The following is a 20,633-nucleotide window of genomic DNA, read 5'->3' on the forward strand; positions in this document are numbered from 1 at the left end:
CAAGTTCTTACTGCCCTTGCATACGACCCGCTATCTTATAATAGAATATTTCTCCTACAGAAAATATTGAAATTCGGGAACAAAATTGTAACACTTGATAGGTGTTTTGTTTCTAATCAACAGAGAATAGTTGCATTACTTCTAACATCAGAAAATAACGCAAAAATTGCTATATTTTGGGTAGCCTATAATCCCGCCCACGTTCACGAGCTAAAATATCAGAAGAATTTCAGGGATAACATTAAATTGAATTTGTTAAACGCACCTTACACTGTTTTCGTTTATTAAATGGAAGACGGAGAAATCAAAAAGTCACCAGCAATAGACGAAGTAATAAACGTAAGTTACAAAATGTCTCTTTTCATTTTACTTTGCCTAACTCTATTCCACCTGTTGCAACTGATATTGAATCAGAAATTGCTCAACGCATTGCAAAACTAGAATTAATCATTGAATATAACGATTCTCACCCACACTTCATAGAATGTGTTCTAGATAGAAATAATTGTTTTCATGAAGAAATCCCGTACCTTAAATTATTAAAGCCTCCTGAAAAGCTATCAGTTTCAGAGATATGGTCAAAAATCAACGAACCAATCACTGAATATAGACAAATTCCTTAAAGAAAAACTTCCTGATAAGAAAGCGTTTCCTTCAAAAATAGAATCCTCTATGACTTACATAGGAACTCAAATTCGTTCTGTTCAGTTTCTTAAACTTATTGCTATAATACCTCTTGCTTTTCTCTGCGTTGTAACTGCTTGCTCCACAAAGTATCTAGTCTTTTTTAATTTTCTTGCATTACTACTCTTAACGTCTCTCACTGACGCCAGACCAATTGAAAAATGAGTATCTATGAAAATACAGCTCCAAACCTTCATGTTAAGCACTTTGATTGCTCAAAATTGATCTCAAGTCAGATGTATTCTCTCAACAAAGTAGCACCCTGAGAATTTCGCCCTGATAGCATTAGCACTAATCAAGCACGAGTCGGTCTCTACCAAAGAAATTATAAAGTTAAGCTAGAGGCAACTATGTGTAAAGCAACCCAACAGCAATTACGTTGGTTTTGCGATTCTTTTGACTCTAGCGGCATAGATGCCAGACATAATACTATTACTACTTAAGTTAAGCTTGATGCTCAGAAGTGCAACTTTGCAAAGGAAAGAAAAAGGATAAAGCTCTCCCCTTCTTCTAGTTCAGTAGAATTCGACTTTGACAAATCTTTGTTCTAAAACTTTAACTCAGGCGATGTTGGAACTGGAAACAATGAATGTAAATCCCGAGATTGGATTACACACTACACTTATGAGAGATGTATGCAAAATGTTAGCTGGAATGTAAAACTTAGAGATGGCACAGTGAATAACTGGCAAAATATACCTCTACCTTGTCCTTTATCAGCCGGAGGCTGCGACTCTATATCTACTGATCCATTTGCATACACTTGGGATGAACCCAATAATTGTCTTTTAATATAATTCGGACGCTCAAATGATTAAAGCTAATGACAAATACTATATAGTAAAGGATCCTAAACTTAACTCAGCTCAGTTAGATTTTGATTTCCAAAGCTTTATGTTCCAAGTTTACAATAAACCACAGTCTTTATGTAGTCATCCACAAATAGTGTACCCTACGCCATATGATTCTCTATATATTAGTCTTCGTGTCGGTTTTCATATGAACACTGGAGAACCCATTCAAAATACAAATCTGATACCGGTGCTATCACGCTTAAAAACAAATATTATTCCAGTGACAACAAAAGAGTTGATACAAAGCATTTTCAAATTTACGAAAATATTGATTTCGAAGGTCATCTTGGAACAAAAATTGACTATTTGCACTTTATTAATCTTTGGCAACTTCAAACTTCTACTCTAGAGCTATTAAGAAATGACTGTGAGTTAGAACGCTGGACTATTCTCAACACTTTAATGATTTCTCATGAAAACTCGCGTTTAGCTGGATATACCTTAAAAAGAAACAGATCTATGTTTAACAAAACAAACGGCAATGTTGCCTGGCTATATAATTGTCCTGAATTTCACTCAGCCGTACAAATTCTTAGTAAGTGCTATAACCGAATACCAATCACTATGAAGACGAAACACATTTCTTTGATCCAATTTATAGACAAACCTTCACTGAAGCCGAAGAACAATTGTGCTCTGATAAACATTCAAACTTATTTCAACCAGATGTTGATAATGACAACTCATGGGTCGAACTAACCCCACAAATAACAAAAGTAAGAGGACCTGCACTCTTTAAACCACACATAGTCATTGAACAAATTGCAAATATAATTACTGCAAGCATTCAGGCCTCTATCTACACATATAAAGAAATGATGGCTTTCTGGAATTCAATTAATTTCAACTTCAATATGAAAGGAGTTCTCAAACACTTTACTAAGTCACTATTAAGTAGCAGAGAATCATTTTCAAATATTTCAGGCACAAATTATTATAACTCTAGGACTATTTATCTAGATTCATTCATTTCACCCTTTAATAATCAGTTTATTGAAACATTTGGCAAAATACAATATATAATTGAGCGATGCGGAATAATCTTTACCGTTTTCTTATTCATTAAGCTATGACATAGTCCTATGCTTAATTCGAGCAATGCAAACTAACAAAATTACTGATGCATCTATTCACTTTGGTAAAGCACTCTTTGCTGCCACCTTTGATTTAATATCAGTTCCAATTCTGACTTCTATCTATAAAGCAACTAATTCAGAGAATAATCACACTGGTGAAAGTATAGAACGAAAAATGCAAGTTCCTAAATCTGATGATACTGCTGCTAGAGAACGAGTTAATCAAATTCCAACTTATACAGAGAATACAGGTTTACAAGCTATAAGATTTGAGAATAAAAGCGTTTATCCAAACCTAAATGATGAGAAAAATAGAGACGAAAATAGAAATGATCACAACGTTCCTACCTAAGAAAATACAAAAAACAACAAAAAGAGAATACTTGCAAAATAACTTCGAAAAACATACTCTTAGAATAGAATAAGAGTAAAGAATATTTGATATTTCAGGAACTTTCTTCAATCCCTAACGAAATGATACCAGTCTTTCAGAAGGAACCTTCGAGTGGTTGGCCCGAATACAATACACAATCAACTTCTAAACCTCAATCTGGAGTTAAACAACTTGACAGACTAGTACAACCCACAACTCACGTTACCCCATCTACAATTTTTCTCTCAGCTATCAAGATTTCAGCAGTTTAAACTCAAGCAACTAGTGAAAATTCATCAACGACGGTTACATCATCCAAAAAGAGAACTAAAACCGCAGATACAACTGCAAAGAAACAACCACGTAAACAATTCATTAGAGAGACATTCAGCCCAGCGACACCGCTAGAAGTAAATATACCCAAGACAAACAGTACGGTACCCAACGTCTTAGCAAACACTAAGTAGACGTCTTTCAGTAGACGTTAAGTACTTCAAAACATATTGTGATCTCGCTGAATTTATTCAATCGCAAGTTATTAAAATTTCGAAAACGTTCTTAGTTGGAAATAAAATCTATACCCCATTGTCAGTTTATTGGACATTTGAGTTACAAGAGATTATCTTTTTCTTGCAAGATAACAATTCCAATGAAATTGTAGTTTACTTTCATCGAATTCCTGAGTACAATTTATTTGAAATTCTAAAGCTTATTTGAAATTTATTTGAAATTCTTAGCAAACACTAAATAGACGTCCTTCAGTAGACGTTAAGTACTTCAAAACATATTGTGATCTCGCTGAATTTATTCAATCGCAAGTTATTAAAACTTCGAAAACGTTATTAGTTGGAAATAAATTCTATACCCCATTGTCAGTTTATTGGACATTTGAGTTACAATAGATTATCTTATTCTTGCAAGATAGCAGTTCCAATGAAATTGTAGTTTACTTTCATCAAATTCCTGAGTACGATTTATTTGAAATTCTAAAGCTTATTCATACAGGAGAAATTCATAACATCAATAATCTAAACTTTCAACCTCTCACTTATTTCAAATAACTTTTTAGTTTTGGTGTCGACCGAATTACGGATCTATAATTTTTCACAGACACTGTTACAACATTTCGTTAACAGATTTTCTTGATCGCCATCCGCCGTTTATAGATTAAGTACTATTTGAACCTTCCCGTCAATTCCCTACAAGGATTAATTTGTCTTCATTCTTACCATTGCTATCGACACAAAAGTTAAATTTCTCCAACATTCAAAATAAACACATATTTTGAAGGAGGCGTTGATATGGAATGATTTAGAGATTATTGCCAATTTTCTGAATATGTCGAATCCGCATGGATTAAATTTTCTATACATATTATTTCTAACTATAAAATTCACAAAATCTCTGATTTATATTACTCCAAATTTCAAGCCGAAGTTATTCTATTTCTTGAAGACTTAGAGCAAAAGGATACTGTTATTTATTTTAAATTAATAACAAAAAGCTAAATTAATTACTTCATGAAGATAATTCAAAATGATCAACCAACTTTAAACATTAACTCCTTAAATTATAACTTCATAGCTTACTTCGATTAATTTATTATTCAACAAAACTCAGGTAAAGATGAGTTACGAAACTGAATTCTTTATTTGGGGAGTTATTTCAGCAACACTAGCCCCTATGGTGTTGTGCGCAGTCATTTTAATCTCCTTATTCATATACCTTGTTTGTCATTACAGACCATTAACTTAACCACTATATTCTTCAACTTATATTATCTTATTATTCATCTTCAGATGTATTAACAGCACAACCTAAAGAAAAACTACAAAGGGTCTACTACAACGGCCACCCAAAAAGATTGGACATATTATTTTGTACAGATTAGTATCTCAGGACATCGTCAACCCTTCTTCAAAAAAGAAACTCAGAAACAGGAAGCTACGATGAACTTGAGAACTTTAACCAAGTAATCAACCTCATAAACATTTAATGCTTAATTATTATAAAGTTAAGCTACATAAATTATTCATTTATGTAAAATTTGATGTTTTCATTTAATACCTATGGACCGGGATGGGATGTACTGAAGTGTGCTACACTCAGTAACACTATTTGATAATCATAGTGCTATTTTGAGAATTTACGTTATAGTGCGTGAAGCACAAACTGGAATTGGACAAAGTCCACTTTAACGTGTGAACAAATTACTAAGTAGTTTTGAATAAACAACTATTTTAAGATCACTAACTCAAACTGAGAATACCATGACGTGATATTGTCACGCCACTTTGAGAACACCAACTTAACCTTGGTAACTCTGTCGACACTGCTATCTCTATCCAACAGGATACTAGAGAACCACGTGTCCGCAAGTATAAAAGGAGCTTTGGTTTTAATCACTAAAAAGACCCCAATGTAGCATGAAATTATCATGGATAGATCAGCCGTCTGTTCTAAAGGAAATTAGGACGAGGAAAAATCTGAATTTTCTATAAAAATTGCTTCATTTCCTCATACATTCATTCACATGAAAAATCGTGTAATTTTTCATCACACGAGGAAAATTTTCTCCTGTGAAATCACACGAGACGCATTTTTCACAGGAAAAATCGTGTGATTTTTCATCACACGAGAAAAAATTGTGTGATTTCACACGAGAGATTTTTAGAGTGTTACAAATTGTGTCGTTAGATGGCACATTATTATTTTAAAAAGGGCTTCAGTCGACCAGTTTCTCTTTTTGGATGTCGGCTTAGCGCACTTCGGCTATAGATAGTGCTGAATCACAATGCATTTTGAACAATCTAAATATATTCTGTCACTAATTTATTCTTTTCAACGTTCTTGGTTTTCGTGACGTTTACCGCTGCGTTATCTATTTATGTTCAGTTGTCTCGTATTGGCAAGCCATGTTTTAGTTGAGTTCTAATTCTAATTACTAAAAAAAACACTGTCTGCATTTTGGACCGAACAAAAAGCTCAAATTATCTGTTCTAATTTCAACGGCCCCGAAATTTTGGTTCACTAAGGCGGAACCTAGTTGGGGTATACATTCAGTATTTTTACTGCTTTTTTGTCAGATTTGCGTATAGACGCAGGACTGCAATAATTGTAGGGACTATTATCGTAACCAACGCATGCAATTGTTCGTAGCACTGGTAATTGTTAACGCCCAAGGGCAAGATAGTATAACGTGGGAATGTACAACGACGCCGGAGTGTTCGAACGCCGCCCCTGGACATGATTTGCAACGCACAGCAATGGGGCAACCCCACAAAAGCCCGAAGACAGTAGATCAGAAATTAATCTCATTGGCTGGAATTTACGTGCTGCACTCTAAAAATTTATCGTGTGAATTCAACAAAAAATCGTGTATTTTTACCCGATTTCTCGCGTAAAAAGAATCACACGATAAAAGGTCGATTTACACGAGAAATCATGTAAATTTACACGATTCTCTCGGGGTTAATCTCAGGATTTCTCGTGTGATTCACACGATAAATCATGTAAAATTCATGTGTTGTGTTCTAAAAGAAATTGGGATGAGTAAAATACCCACAGAGAATGCATTATTCAAGAAGCTTTTTGAACCTATAACTCTTGAGTGCGCTACATCTACGTTGAATACATTATGCCTTGAATTTTTAAAATCTTTTTATTGGGCTCTTTTTGTTGGGTGTTTAGTCCATTGAAATCACCATTGATTTCACGTATAGTACATTGAAATAACCAGATTCTGTTTTGAAATGACAAAACAAAGAAAAAAATGCACTTTTACCCAACTTTTTCAATTTAAAGTATTATCTCTGGCTTTAATCACTAAAAAGAGCCCAATGTAGCATGAAATTATCATGGATAGCTCAGCCGTCTGTTCTAAAGGAAATTAGGACGAGGAAAAAATCTGAATTTTTTTTTATAAAAATTGCTTCATTTCATCATACATTCAATCACACGAAAAATCGTGTAATTTTTCATCACACGAGGAAAATTTTCTCGTGTGAAATCACACGAGACGCATTTTTCACACGAAAAATCGTGTGATTTTTCATCACACGAGAAAAAATCGTGTGATTTCACACGAGAGATTTTTAGAGTGTGGCACGAGATTAACCCATCTTCTCGGCTATCGACCCTTGGAATTCCATCACTGCCTTAGCGCTCAGTGAAAATTGAGGACCTCTCTCAAGCTCCCTCATCCCCCCCCCCCCCCCCCCCCTCGAGAAATTATAGCCCCATTAAGGTATGTTAACCTTGTTGTGGGGCTATAATGAGAAAGACCCGAAATTGACATGAATCTGTCATAACCGAATACATTGTTCAGATCGAGCATGTTATACGCTGTATTATAATGTACCGAGCAAAAAAAAGCCGATAGCCAAGCAAGCCGAACTTAATGAACTGTCCCTGACGGGCCAATCTTTCTGCGATGTAATACAAAATTTAGTTTGTAAATCATTTTCCCCTAGAATTGTTTTTTACAAAACCTGCCTGTTCCGCACACGTCAAAACAGATTTTTCATCTTCGTAGTAACAAGGAGGCTGGTTAATGTGCGTTTGCACATAATGTTCCGACCCGAGATCATCTATTTTTTTGACTTAATTGTCAACCAAACGAAGAGATAATCAAAAATAGATGTTTGAGTTTAAAGAAATCGTTACTTACCCAAACTACTAATTGAATTACATAATGCCATGCGCTCATGAGATCTGCCATCAATAAGACTACAAGAAGAAGAAACAAACAACAAAGCAATCAAGAACAAAAAACATTTTTTTCGGCAGAAACAACATCCTAATTTAGAATCACCTAGCAACAACGTCAAATTAAAATCAGACAAAACCCTCACTACACAAATTTTACTTTTTTAAATTACAAAGCAGATGAGACTTTTCTTTAATGCGACAACGTCACAAACAACAAAATAAGAAATAATAAGGCGAAACTCAAAGGTAAATCACATTTTTTAAACCAAATAACTTCAAACGTTTTAAAAACCAGTAGCTGTTAACAAAAATGTTCTGGATAAGTTCACTAAAAAGTCATTAGGAAACCAATCGGACCTGTCTTTGTTAGACTAAGCCAAATGAACTAAATGTGCAGAACAACTAGAAAAAATACAAACAATTTGCGAAAACACATTTTTTTAGGTAACTAAAGTCATTAGCTATTATCTGAACAATATATTTTTAAATTTCAATTGTTATTTATACTAATTCAGTAAAATATTACTAAAATTTTAAATATGTTCTCCTGAGCCTCATTAGAAAATCATTGGGATCTGTTATTGCGCGAATTTGCAAAATGAAAATAAAAAGAAACACAAATTTTGAAAACTCACAAAATATTTATGAAAACGCATATTGTCCAACAACAAAACAAAATTACAAGACAATATCAAAGAACACATAACAAGTTTGAGTTACAAAGAGGCAGATGGAACCTCTCAATGATGATAATAAGTTACAAATTGTAAAATAGAACCACAAAAAGAGAAAATTTCAATAAAAGTTTGAAAAAAACCATCACAAACTTTAAGACCTTTCGTTATATAATGACTGCCTTTAAAAAGTTAAATGAACAATAAATTAAAAACTCATTAGAAATGTCACCATTTAGAAAAAAATTACGACTGCATAACGAATCAAAAAAGTCAAAAACAGCAAATTCAAAAAAAACATCACTAAATGTGTCGAAGCCATCAAAAATGAACTATTCCCTAAAAATTTTTCAATTTCAATCAATTTCAATGAGGTCGTTTTTTGTAACAAAATGGCTTAAAAAACAACAAATATGAACAAAAATATTAAAACAACGAGTTTTTTGACATTACCTGTGTTTTCAAAGCCATTAAATTGAATAGCTTTCAACGAGACGCAATAAGATTGCTAAGTTGTTCATCGATGGGAAGGCAATGACATCTGTAGTTAGCACAAAAAACTGCTAACCAATTTAATTTTTGGTGCAGTGGTGAAAAAGTGTGCTGTCATTATTGAGACTGTCTTACAATTACACAGAAGAAAGTCTAAGATTAGTTAATGTAAAAAAAATTCCAAAAATTGTTTTTGAAATCTTAACAGCCATTAGCTGTCCACTTAAAGCACTAGACAGGTTCAGCTGATGCTCGTAGAGCCTACTTGACTTTTAGTCAACGATACTGCCATGGTAGTACAAGAGTTTTTAAAATCTCAAAAAGAAACTCAAAAATTAATTTAATATTACAAAAGCTTGGAATCGAATCCATAAGGAACTTGAGCGATTCCTTCAAAATGAAATATTTGCTCATTGGGCAATGAGAGAAATATATCCATTGGCCAAAATTGACTGAACAAAAAAGACCCATTTGAGTGCATAGCTCCTTCCCCCCACAAATGAGGTCGGAACAATTAAATTGCTTCAAAACGTTAACTTTTGGTACCTTTTCATCCCATTGTGCAAAAAGAAAACGCAACAAACGTGAATATGAACTACACAATGGTGCGAGTAGCATATCTCCAACATACTAGTTCAAATACAGAAACTTTGTATTCATCAAAATACTGATTCATTTTGTTGAAAAAAAAATTACGTAAGATGAAGTTTTTCTAATTGGTGTTGATAATTTTTTTGTATAGTTTAACTGCTTGCGCAATGGCACATTTTAACAGACGGTTTGTCAGTTAATAAATTTTAGCATGAAATTTTCCGCAATTTGTCCCTAATTTAATGAAAAAAACTTACCTCTTCGGGAACCTTACAGACAAAACAACTTCGCCAAAAAACGCAGAAAAAACAAAACACAGTCAAAACACAGTCATGAGACAGTCAAAACGGCAACAAAACAATCCTAAATGGTGCAGATCATAGGTAGCAACTTATGTACAGCTGAGATGATAGACTGGCTGATGCATTTTCCACCACCAATTTAAACTACTCATTTTATGTTTTTTTTTTGAAAAAATTCTAGTCTTCTGGATAAGATATAGTTGTTTCTATGAACTCAAATCAGCGTTAGAAGTCTTTTAGTAAATTGAGTGGTTTATGGTTGAAAAAAAGAAACATTTCATCCTAAACCATACTTAGTGTGAAAAAAGACGCCACCTCGATAAAATTAGTATAAAATAATTGAACGAGGGGCACAAAATTATGAAGAAAATAGTTGCCTTTGGGATAGAGGCTTCAAAATAAGCAAAAATGAGGGTCGATCAACTAAACAAAAAACATAGCTAAAAATCGGGATATGACTTGACGAAAAACATGAGTTGGAACGCAATCGAACAAAAATTTGTTCAAGCATCCAATTATCATCCATTACATTTGTTCCGGAGGGGACTGATGATTTAAAAAAACAGAAGATTACTTAAATAACAAAGCTCAAAATCTAATTTTTGTTTACAGTTTTTGACAAACTTTTATTCATTGCGTATCACAAATCACACTTCTATTCTTAATTTGACCCGGTTATCAAAAACAGTAATAGCAAAAATTGTCATGAAGAACAAGAGAATTTTAAAAAGCTAGCAAAATCGCTAAGAAAACAGTGGCAACTTATAATAATCACATAGATTGTAAAACTGGAACAAAAATTAAAAATTGTGGTCAGACTTCTAAACAGCAAATTGCAACTGTCTGAAATAAACTTAAATTGAAGCTTTTGACTAATAGATATTGAACAAAAAAGAGCCCTTATTAGTGTCTAACAAAATTTAAAATAGTCAGAAACGCAGCCATGCATCAATTAAGTTTTGTACATATTATTCCAAAGTTTTTGACCATCAAATGTTTTTGCTGTTTTTTGCTTTCGCTCTTTTTCACAGCCTCAATACTTGTTTTCATTTCCTTTTGAATTATTTTCTACTAATTCTGCGAAAAATGATAGTAATGCAGGTAACCGAAAAATAGATCGAAAGGACAACGGATCGAAAAAGAAAAATTGGGACAATAGATCGGAAATTAATCTCTATTCTTATTGGTTGAAATTAGGCATTGTTTGAGAGCTGCAATATAATTACCACATTATGGCCGTGCCTCGTGCCTCGCGAGCCATGGCCATGCCTTTTTGGCTAATGGGACTTGATATGAATCTATCACAACCGAACAAAACATCACAACAGAACATATTATATGCCGTATGATAAAAGAGCGCTTACGCGTGATTGGCCAATACGCAACTTGAATAACTTAATTCTCGATATTTTGTCCTAATTCCTCGCTTTCGATCTGTTGTCTTTTGATCTATTGTGCCAGCACCAGTAACGCAATATAGCTATGTTCATTTTACATCATTGCAATTATAAAAGATTACTTTTGATTTGAGATTTTTTAAAGACTCTCAATCAAAAATTTTTAAGGTTTCGAAGAGCAAAATTAGAAAAGAGCCGTTTTTTAATTTTAAGAGAACGGAAAAAAATGAACAGTTTTTTTGTGAAGTTGTATTGATTTGAATATGCACTGTTGAGTTACATTTCAAAATTTTATATGATTAATACTTCAAGAACAAACGCCGGATTGCTTGTAGTTGTTATATGATTACAAATTGAGACTCGCGCGCTAAATTAGGTACGTAATAAGGCCAGACAATGGGGTCACTAATGGAAACAGATTTTCAGTGAGCTTGGGAATTAATGAACTGATTACACTATACGTGATGTGAACTTGGTTAATAAATGAGCCTTGTATGTCCATGACGTACTCAATTAATGAACGACCCCTTTTGATAATCAACTAACCGGCGCTGATTCGAAATGACCTTCAGATTGGTGACCGCCGGAACAGAGATAAATGGGGTCCCCTTTACTAAATGTAACATCATCCAACAAGGATAGGACTGAAAATCCATTTAAAGAGAATGAATAAACTAATGGATATTTTCTAGAATAATTTTTTGAAATGTTTTCAAGTTATTACTCAGTTTTGAACCTCATGCATAACTTAATTCCAAACGGTTACTTGTTTCAAATATTGTATTCTGATCATGTACAGGCGTTCCAAAACGCTATACATGTTTGTAGCGTATAAGATTAACTAGATCGATTCTTGCAACTCGGTTCACTGTCAAGTAAAAAAGTAAAATTTGAAGAGAAAAAATGTTTTTGCTGTTTTTTTGCTTTTGCTCTTTTTCACTACCTCAATACTTGTTTTCATTTTCTTTTGAATTATTTTTTTACTGATTCTGCGAAAAATGATAGTAATGCAGGTAACCGAAAAATAGATCGAAAGGACAACGGATCGAAAAAGAAAAATTGGGACAATAGATCGGAAATTAATCTCTATTCTTATTGGTTGAAATTAGGCATTGTTTGAGAGCTGCAATATAATTACCACATTATGGCCGTGCCTCGCGAGCCATGGCCATGCCTTTTTGGCTAATGGGACTTGATATGAATCTATCACAACCGAACAAAACATCACAACAGAACATATTATATGCCGTATGATAAAAGAGCGCTTACGCGTGATTGGCCAATACGCAACTTGAATAACTTAATTCTCGATATTTTGTCCTAATTCCACGCTTTCGATCTGTTGTCTTTTGATCTATTGTGCCAGCACCAGTAACGCAATATAGCTATGTTCATTTTACATCATTGCAATTATAAAAGATTACTTTTGATTTGAGATTTTTTAAAGATTCTCAATCAAAAATTTTTAAGGTTTCGAAGAGCAAAATTAGAAAAGAGCCGTTTTTTAATTTTAAGAGAACGGAAAAAAATGAACAGTTTTTTTGTGAAGTTGTATTGATTTGAATATGCACTGTTGAGTTACATTTCAAAATTTTATATGATTAATACTTCAAGAACAAACGCCGGATTGCTTGTAGTTGTTATATGATTACAAATTGAGACTCGCGCGCTAAATTAGGTACGTAATAAGGCCAGACAATGGGGTCACTAATGGAAACAGATTTTCAGTGAGCTTGGGAATTAATGAACTGATTACACTATACGTGATGTGAACTTGGTTAATGAATGAGCCTTGTATGTCCATGACGTACTTAATTAATGCATGATCCCTTCGAGTAATGAAACAACCGGCGCTGATTCGAAATGCTTCCTTCAGATTGGTGACCGCCGGAACAGAGATAAATGGTGTCCCCTTTACTAAATGTAACATTATCCAACAAGGATCGGACTGAAAATCCATTTAAAGCCCGGGCCGAGGATTTTGCCGAAAAATAACGGGGAAAAGAGTATAAAGAGTGTAAAAATATTTTTTTACACCGTTAGTGCCCCCTCAAGAGAATGAATAAACTAATGGACATTTTCTAGAATACTTTTTTGAAATGTTTCCAACTCATTATTCAGTTTTGAACCTTAAGCATAACTTAATTGTAAACGGTTACTTGTTTCAAGTATTGTATTCTGATCATGTACAGGCGTTCCAAAACGCTATACATGTTTGTAGCGTATAAGATTAACTAGATCGATTCTTGCAACTCGGTTCACTGTCAAGTGAAAAAGAAAAATTTGAAGAGAAAAAAGTTGAAGTAATAAAATAAAATCTGCCAAAATTTAACAAGATCTTGTAAAATAAATGTAGTTTTTATTAGGGTAACAATAGTCTGCTCTCAATATTTAGCTCGACCAGATGGAATAAGAGAAAATAGCCCCAAAATTTGAAAAACGTAAGCGTCAATGTGAACGCTGCAAGAAGTGTCTTTTATAATTACGAAAAATTTAAATTATACAACTTAGATCGGATGATGCTTTGACCAAGTCCGTTCCATTGGTTCCCCATCTTCAGTTTAGAAGTGATCAAGCTCGAGTAATGCATATACACATGCCTGATAAAGGTGAATTTGCGTCGCAGATATCCTTAGGAAGCAAAGTGGAACAAAAAAGACGTGAAAATTTTAATTGTTCAAGCTGATTGGCATAAACAGATTTCAGTTTTAATATGCAATCAATTGTTTTCGTGTCATTAGTGTTTGTAAATTGTTGATTATGCGTGTAACACTTTCTGCCTGATAATAGTAACGTGCTTAGTCCTCCAGGAAAAAAAAACATACCTAGTTAATCACTGCTAGTTCAGTTTTAGAAAGTCAAGTTCTATAGTCGTGTGTTTTCTATGTTTATCGGATCACTCTAACCACGAAAACACATATTTGTTTCCTTTCTCTCTACAATTGATTGATATAATCCACTTCGTATGCTTGTTTCAACAGCATCATTTATGTTCGAATCAGTGGTCTCTAGGTTAAGCGCTCCGTGTCTTTCAGAGCACTGCAACTTTATCTCAATCTCATCTCCGACAATTAATACACCATTTTTCTACGGTAGTTTGTCAGAAAATAGTATTTTTAAAGTAGCAATCTTCTCAGCTATTCTTTTGTTTTGTTGACAAAATCCTTGAGTTTTTGTTTCTCCTGCAGCAGATGCAAATCTCGTGCTTTGAATGAAGGTTTGCTTTCGATGACTGAGTTTGTTGCGTGTGTTTTTAGTTAAAGCGTAGCCCTTTCGCGTCTTTAGTCCCAGTTTCTCTCCACAGATGGTAACGTTCTTCCAAATTGATGTGACTCAGCGACTGATTTGTTTTCTTTGTAATTAGCTTAGATATTTGCTCCTAGCTTGCTAAATTGAAACTTGAGACTAGATGCTTTCATCTGTGACTTCGTGTTCGCTATTAATTTTCTTAGGGTTTGTGGTACAATAGTACATTTTTAGTTTGAGTTCATTATTTTGGTGTAACCAATTTAGTTCAATTTCTGTTTAACTTAATTTAGTTCAATTTATCTATTTTAATTTGTTCATCCATTTAGTTTAATTTTGAAGATCAAATCTTATGATTTCATACTTGTTAATTTGTTTATATCCTATGCATGATCTTTTGTCTGTTCACCTTGTCTCGTGATTGTAAGTTGCCGCATTTTAGTAATGTTATCTCGTGAACAAATTGTGAAGCAGTTTTGTTAATTTTGCCTAATTTCATTCTTCTCAATTTTGTAATTCAAAATAGTTGACTCTCTCTCTTAACTAGATTTCGATTCGCCAAAGTCTAAATTCAGACGTATCAAAAGTTTAGTAACTTTCGCTAAGCGAAATACACTACAAATAATTGAACGCGATTTCGCTCCGCCGATTCAACCTAAAATTTGTAACTCAAATAGTCAATATTCAAATAACAAAAATAAAGCCTTAAATCGCTCCGCCATTTCACTCCTAAATTGGCCGAAGTAAAGAACACTAATTGGCACTACGAAACAATTCAAATCTACAGAGTGTAAATCTGTACGACATGGCGCAGTCAGCTCGAGAACCGAGAAAAACACCGCTGTCGATAGAGCCATTTTGGGAAGGACCAACCTCAGACCCAACTATCAGATGGGAGAAATGGAGAATTCAACTAAAACTAGCGATTCTCGCTCGCGAGAATATAACTATAGACACATTGCTACAACCCAAACCATCGACAGTTCGCCTGCCAGTGGAACCGATGTACGAGATGCCGATTGACGACACAACCGAGGAAGCAGAGAGAGAGCGTAGAATAAGAAACAACCAGCTGAAGTTGCAATGGGAACTAAAGTGTCAAAAGATAACCGAAGCAAGAATACTATGCGGGGAGTCCATGGAATTTGTGTGATCAGAAATGCGTGTCTCTCTTTTACCTAAGTATTGGTACTGAAGGAAGACGACTACTAACACAAAAATTCCCGCACGACAACATTTACGATTTGACTACCCTCAAACTCTGGGAAATGATGGAGATTGCCTTTATCCGCCCAAGAAACATCACATTCGATCGATTTGTGTTCTTCTCTCGGAAACTAAAAAGAAGGGCGAAACTGTAGAGCAATTCTACAGCATCTTGAGAGAACTGGCTGAAAATTGCGACTTTGAAAACCGTGAAGAAGCCATCATCAGGGACATTTTCATCACTAACATGCTAGATGATGACATTCAGCGGGAGCTTCTAAGGGACACAGTTGAACCAGAGAGGGCACTCAGCATTGCAGTCAACATGGAAATGGGTAATCAGAATCAGCAAAGAATTTCATCTAATAACGGAGCAACTGGCAGTACGGTGAACGCAGTACAACAATTCAATCGATTTCGCGGCGCGGGAGTACGGGGACCTCAATCAAGCAGAACAGTCACAAACCGTGCATCCGTTGGACAATGCCGTGGTTGTGGTCAAGTCTGGACACCTACACATCGTCAGGTTTGCCCCGCAATGGGTAAGAAATGTAACCACTGTGGTTTGCAAAACCATTTCGCTAAAGTTTGTCGTCGAAGACTTAGTACTACAACAAACACTCAACAAACTAATCGCATTAACAATGTAGATACGGCAGAAACATCTAATCAAAATTCTAGCCAGGAAAGTCTAAACGTCAATTATATCAATTATAATGAGCAAATCAATTCAGACTATGATTCTTCGGATGATAATTACGTTGCCACTGTTGAAAATACGAGTTCCCCAAATTTGACACTGAAAAATTTGTCATTAACAATCGGAAACACAAACTGTGATTTACTTCTAGACTCTGGTAGTGGTTGCACCATTATTAATATGTCGCTCGCAAGAGAAATAATGATCAATTGTGCTCAATCACAATGGTCGGAGAAAAGACCATTGGAATTGAAGTCATTTTCTAATGATATCGTCCAACCTCTTGGCACTTTGAAAACGCCGGTAAAATGCAATGATTGGAGCATACAGAAGGCAAAAATAACAGTTGTATCCGATGGATTTCGACCAATATTAGGACGAGACCTTTTTGACCAGTTAGGCATCACAATTTCTCAGAAGCCTGGCCCGCAATTTGAAGTTAATAATATAGATTCACCTTGTGCTATCAAAAAATCAATGGCAAAGGAATTTCCTGATTTGATCTCCCGAATTGGAATATCAAAAAATCACACGGTCAATTCAAAATTTCACAAAAATTATCGAGTAATACATCAAAAAGGACGAAAAGTACCCATACACCTCCAACCGAAAGTGAAAATTGAATTAGAAAAACTGCTAAACGAAGGACATATCGAAAAGATAAACAACTGTTCAGATCAATTTTTCATATCTCCGATTGTCATTACGGTAAAAAAGGACAAGTCAATCAAAATAGCACTTGATTCAAAAATCCTAAACAAAGCTATTCATAAAAACAAGTATCAAATGCCTAATATAGATTCGCTAATTCAAACAATTTCGCAAACTCTGTCAACGGCGCCGCAGGAGACCACTTATTTCACAACTCTTGATTTGCAATACGCTTAAAGTCAACTAAAGCTACACAGTGATACGGCCCGCCATTGTAACTTTAACATAATTAGTGGTGATATGACTGGCACATATCGATTTAAAACTGGATTTTACGGCCTAACGGACATGCCAGCTGAGTTCCAAAAAGCTATTGATTGTACTTTTGCCGGTTTGGAAAATACTTTCTGTTTCCTAGATGATATTTTGATCGTTAGTAGAGGTGGAATCGAAAAACATCTCGACTTGGTACGAAAATGTTTAATAAAATTGGATCAGGAAAACTTACGCATAAATCTTGCAAAATGTCACTTCGCAAAGGAGACGATTGAATGGCTCGGTCATAATATTACACAATCAGGTGTAACCCCACTTTCAAGTAAAACAGATGCAATTGGAAAATTATCGGCACCTACTAATCTTAAAAAACTTCGCTCTTTTATGGGTTCTGTACACCATCTTGGAAAATTTATTCCGAATTTGTCACAATTGTGTTACCCCCTACGACCATTGCTTAAGAAAAATTCGAAATTTCTCTGGACGGAAGAGCACGATAAACAGTTTTCTTTAATAAAAGAACAAATTACGGAAACCACTGAAAATAAACATTTCAACCCGGAATTAGAAACACGAATTAAATGTGACGCCTCGCGTAAAGGATTGGGATGTGCATTGGAACAACGAACACCTAATGGGTGGCATAATGTAGCATTCGCGTCGCGATTTTTGAACTCTGTTGAAGACAGATATAGTATAAACGAACTAGAACTTCTGGGTGTTGTTTGGTCAGTGGAACATTTTAAGTATTATTTATACGGCAAACCCTTTACTGTGATAACTGATCATAGAGCACTTCTCTCTATTATGAGAGAAAATAGATCTAACAAATCATATAATAGTAGACTGACACGTTGGGTAGATCGATACTACCATTTGATTTCTCTATTGATCACCTTCCGGGCACAAAAATGGGATTAGTGGATTATATATCTCGCGACCAGCATCAACAAGCTGCTAATATATCCACATACGACGAGCAATTTATTGTGGCTAAATTGGATGTAATTAAACGTAGTGCGAAACGCTTCTTATTAAATGCCGAAAATTACGTCGATTTCGCAGCGCGAAATCAATCTACAAATTGCGTCGTAAATAATCCAAATTCCACTAATAACTTATGTAGTGATTTCGCACCGCGAAATCCAGAACATTCTACAAGCAAGCAAATTGACGACTCAATTAGCGAATTAACGTTAAATAATTTAAATTTCATCCCCAAAATTGAGACAACTAACATTCCTCACTCGCTTTTTGCCTTAAACTGACCCACCGAACAGTCACTCTCTAATTTAAATCGTTTTCAACGAATCGCAACAAAATTCAAGAACGTCTACATGATGTCTCAATCACCTTCTGATGATGAAACGCTGATGACTGTTAAACAATCGACCCCATCGAGAGTCAGATTTGCAGAGGCGGGACCTTCTACTGTCCAAGCGGCACCCGTGACCCCCATTACACCTACTACAGATACAACAGCCACTTCGCCGTCAGTAGACGATTTGTACCTGGATTCATTCAACTTCGCGCTCTCCAAGATCTTCTCAAGCTCTCTCATGGCCAGCCTGACAACCAAGGACGCGATCTTGAAAGAGATTCGCGACTGCATTTTGACGGACAATGAAGATAGATGTAGACAAATATCACCCTACATTCATTCCTTCTGGAAAGACTTACATGTGAAGAATGGGTGTGTCTGCATAGACGACAGAATTGTTCTTCCCCATGCAATCAAGGATGCGTATGGAGACGCAATCCACGCAACTCATCCTGGCACATGGGGAATGACGGATATGGCAACACACGCGTGGTGGCCATATATGCACAGGGATATTGCAACCAAAACAGCAAAGTGCAACCCCTGTGTCAAGATTGGTAAAAATTTAAAACCTATTATACCAGCAAAAAATGGGCACCATTAAAGTTATGTAAAGTTCCTAATGAAGAGATTCAAATTGATTTTGGAGGACCCATCTATAATGAAAAAAATCAAGAAATTTATTTTCTTGCATGTATTGATCGATTTTCGAAATCCCCAACAGCAGAAGTGTTTGATAGAGCTAATGCAGATAATATTTTAAAGTTTCTTCAAGAATATGTTTTACTACACGGTATACCCCGCGCGATTAGATTGGATCAGGCTAGATGTCAAACGGGGCATCGAATTAAAACATTTTGTAATCAAAATAACATACAGCTAATCGAGGCGCCAATACACGACCACAGAGCTATTAGTTTGGTCGAAAGACTCATTCAAACAATCAAGAATCGCTTAGCCTGTATTAAAACGGCGGCGCAAAATCAATTTAATATGAAAGCATCAATAAATTCAATAATTTATCAGTTACGAATATGTCGTCAAAAGACTATGGGAATATCACCTTTTGAGGCACATTTTGGCAGAAAAGCGAATACACCATTAAGCAATATAACGACTAATCCCGATTCAAAAAGTTTAACTTACAAAAATATTCTTAACAAATATTTAGATTTGGAGACTGTCAGATGGGACCAGCTCATCACAGACGAAAATTGGAACAATGATGAGCGAAGTGACATTGAAATGGAAGTAAACAATGGACAAACTGGGCAAAGAGGCAATGAAAAGACAAAAGGATGACCCAAACAAAAAATCGAGATTAATTTCTCATCCAGATGTTGGCCAACCAATACCAAGAACAGAATCGTCACTGGAGGTCAAATTGGCTAAAAAGAGACCACGAACAAAACGATCCAAGAAAAGTCTCGACGGTCTATATGACGTTCTCGCACCAGGATTGTCAGTAATTAAAACGAACGAAAACACCTCAGTAATCAAAGAACCGGGCAAGAGAGAGGTAACAATTAGGAATTCCGATCTCGCAAAGTTCGGCACAAAGGCGGAACGAAACACAGATCTGCAAATTTACGCAAACAGACGCCCAGAACTCCCCACGGGAAAAACAACGGAGGAACTCAAACACCACCATGCAAAGGAATCAAGGAAAAAGTTAGAAGGTGGAAAGAGAATGAAACACACAAAAGTGGCAGATGACGTCAGCACAGTGTCGTCTATTCACTCCAATGTTACACGCGCCCTCCGAGTAAGAATGCCGACTAAGCCAAAGAAACAACAGACAACGGCGCCGCCAAATCAAACCTCAGAGTCAAATAACGATCTCGCGGTGCCAATGGGATTACCGACTTCAAGTATCGTTATCGCGGAGCCACCAAGCAGACCAAAGAGAAAAGCAGCTACGAAAGCATCCGCAGCGCTACTTCCCTCAAAGAGAAAACGCTCCGCCATATCGACCACAGAATCGGACGAATCTGTGACTCCAATTCAATCATGCCCTCCCACAACATCAAGTACTGCAGCAATTGGAAAACAGAAAAGACGGCAAAATCTTAAGAAACAA

General features: G+C 35.4%; 1 protein-coding gene across 1 annotated transcript in view; it reads right to left on the reverse strand.

Annotated features, from left to right (window-relative positions):
- The window catches only part of LOC142350494 (uncharacterized), a 169,801-nt gene that overhangs the window by 100,061 nt on the left and 49,107 nt on the right, over positions 1–20,633 (reverse strand). Inside the window, exon 10 of the mRNA XM_075402344.1 lies at positions 18,586–18,838. Coding sequence (XP_075258459.1) covers positions 18,586–18,838 — 253 coding nt within the window. The remainder of the gene's footprint in view (positions 1–18,585; positions 18,839–20,633) is intronic.

The sequence above is a fragment of the Convolutriloba macropyga genome, chromosome 12 (assembly GCF_964194025.1).
Source record: "Convolutriloba macropyga chromosome 12, txConMacr16.3, whole genome shotgun sequence".
In the NCBI taxonomy this organism is placed as follows: domain Eukaryota; kingdom Metazoa; phylum Xenacoelomorpha; order Acoela; family Convolutidae; genus Convolutriloba; species Convolutriloba macropyga.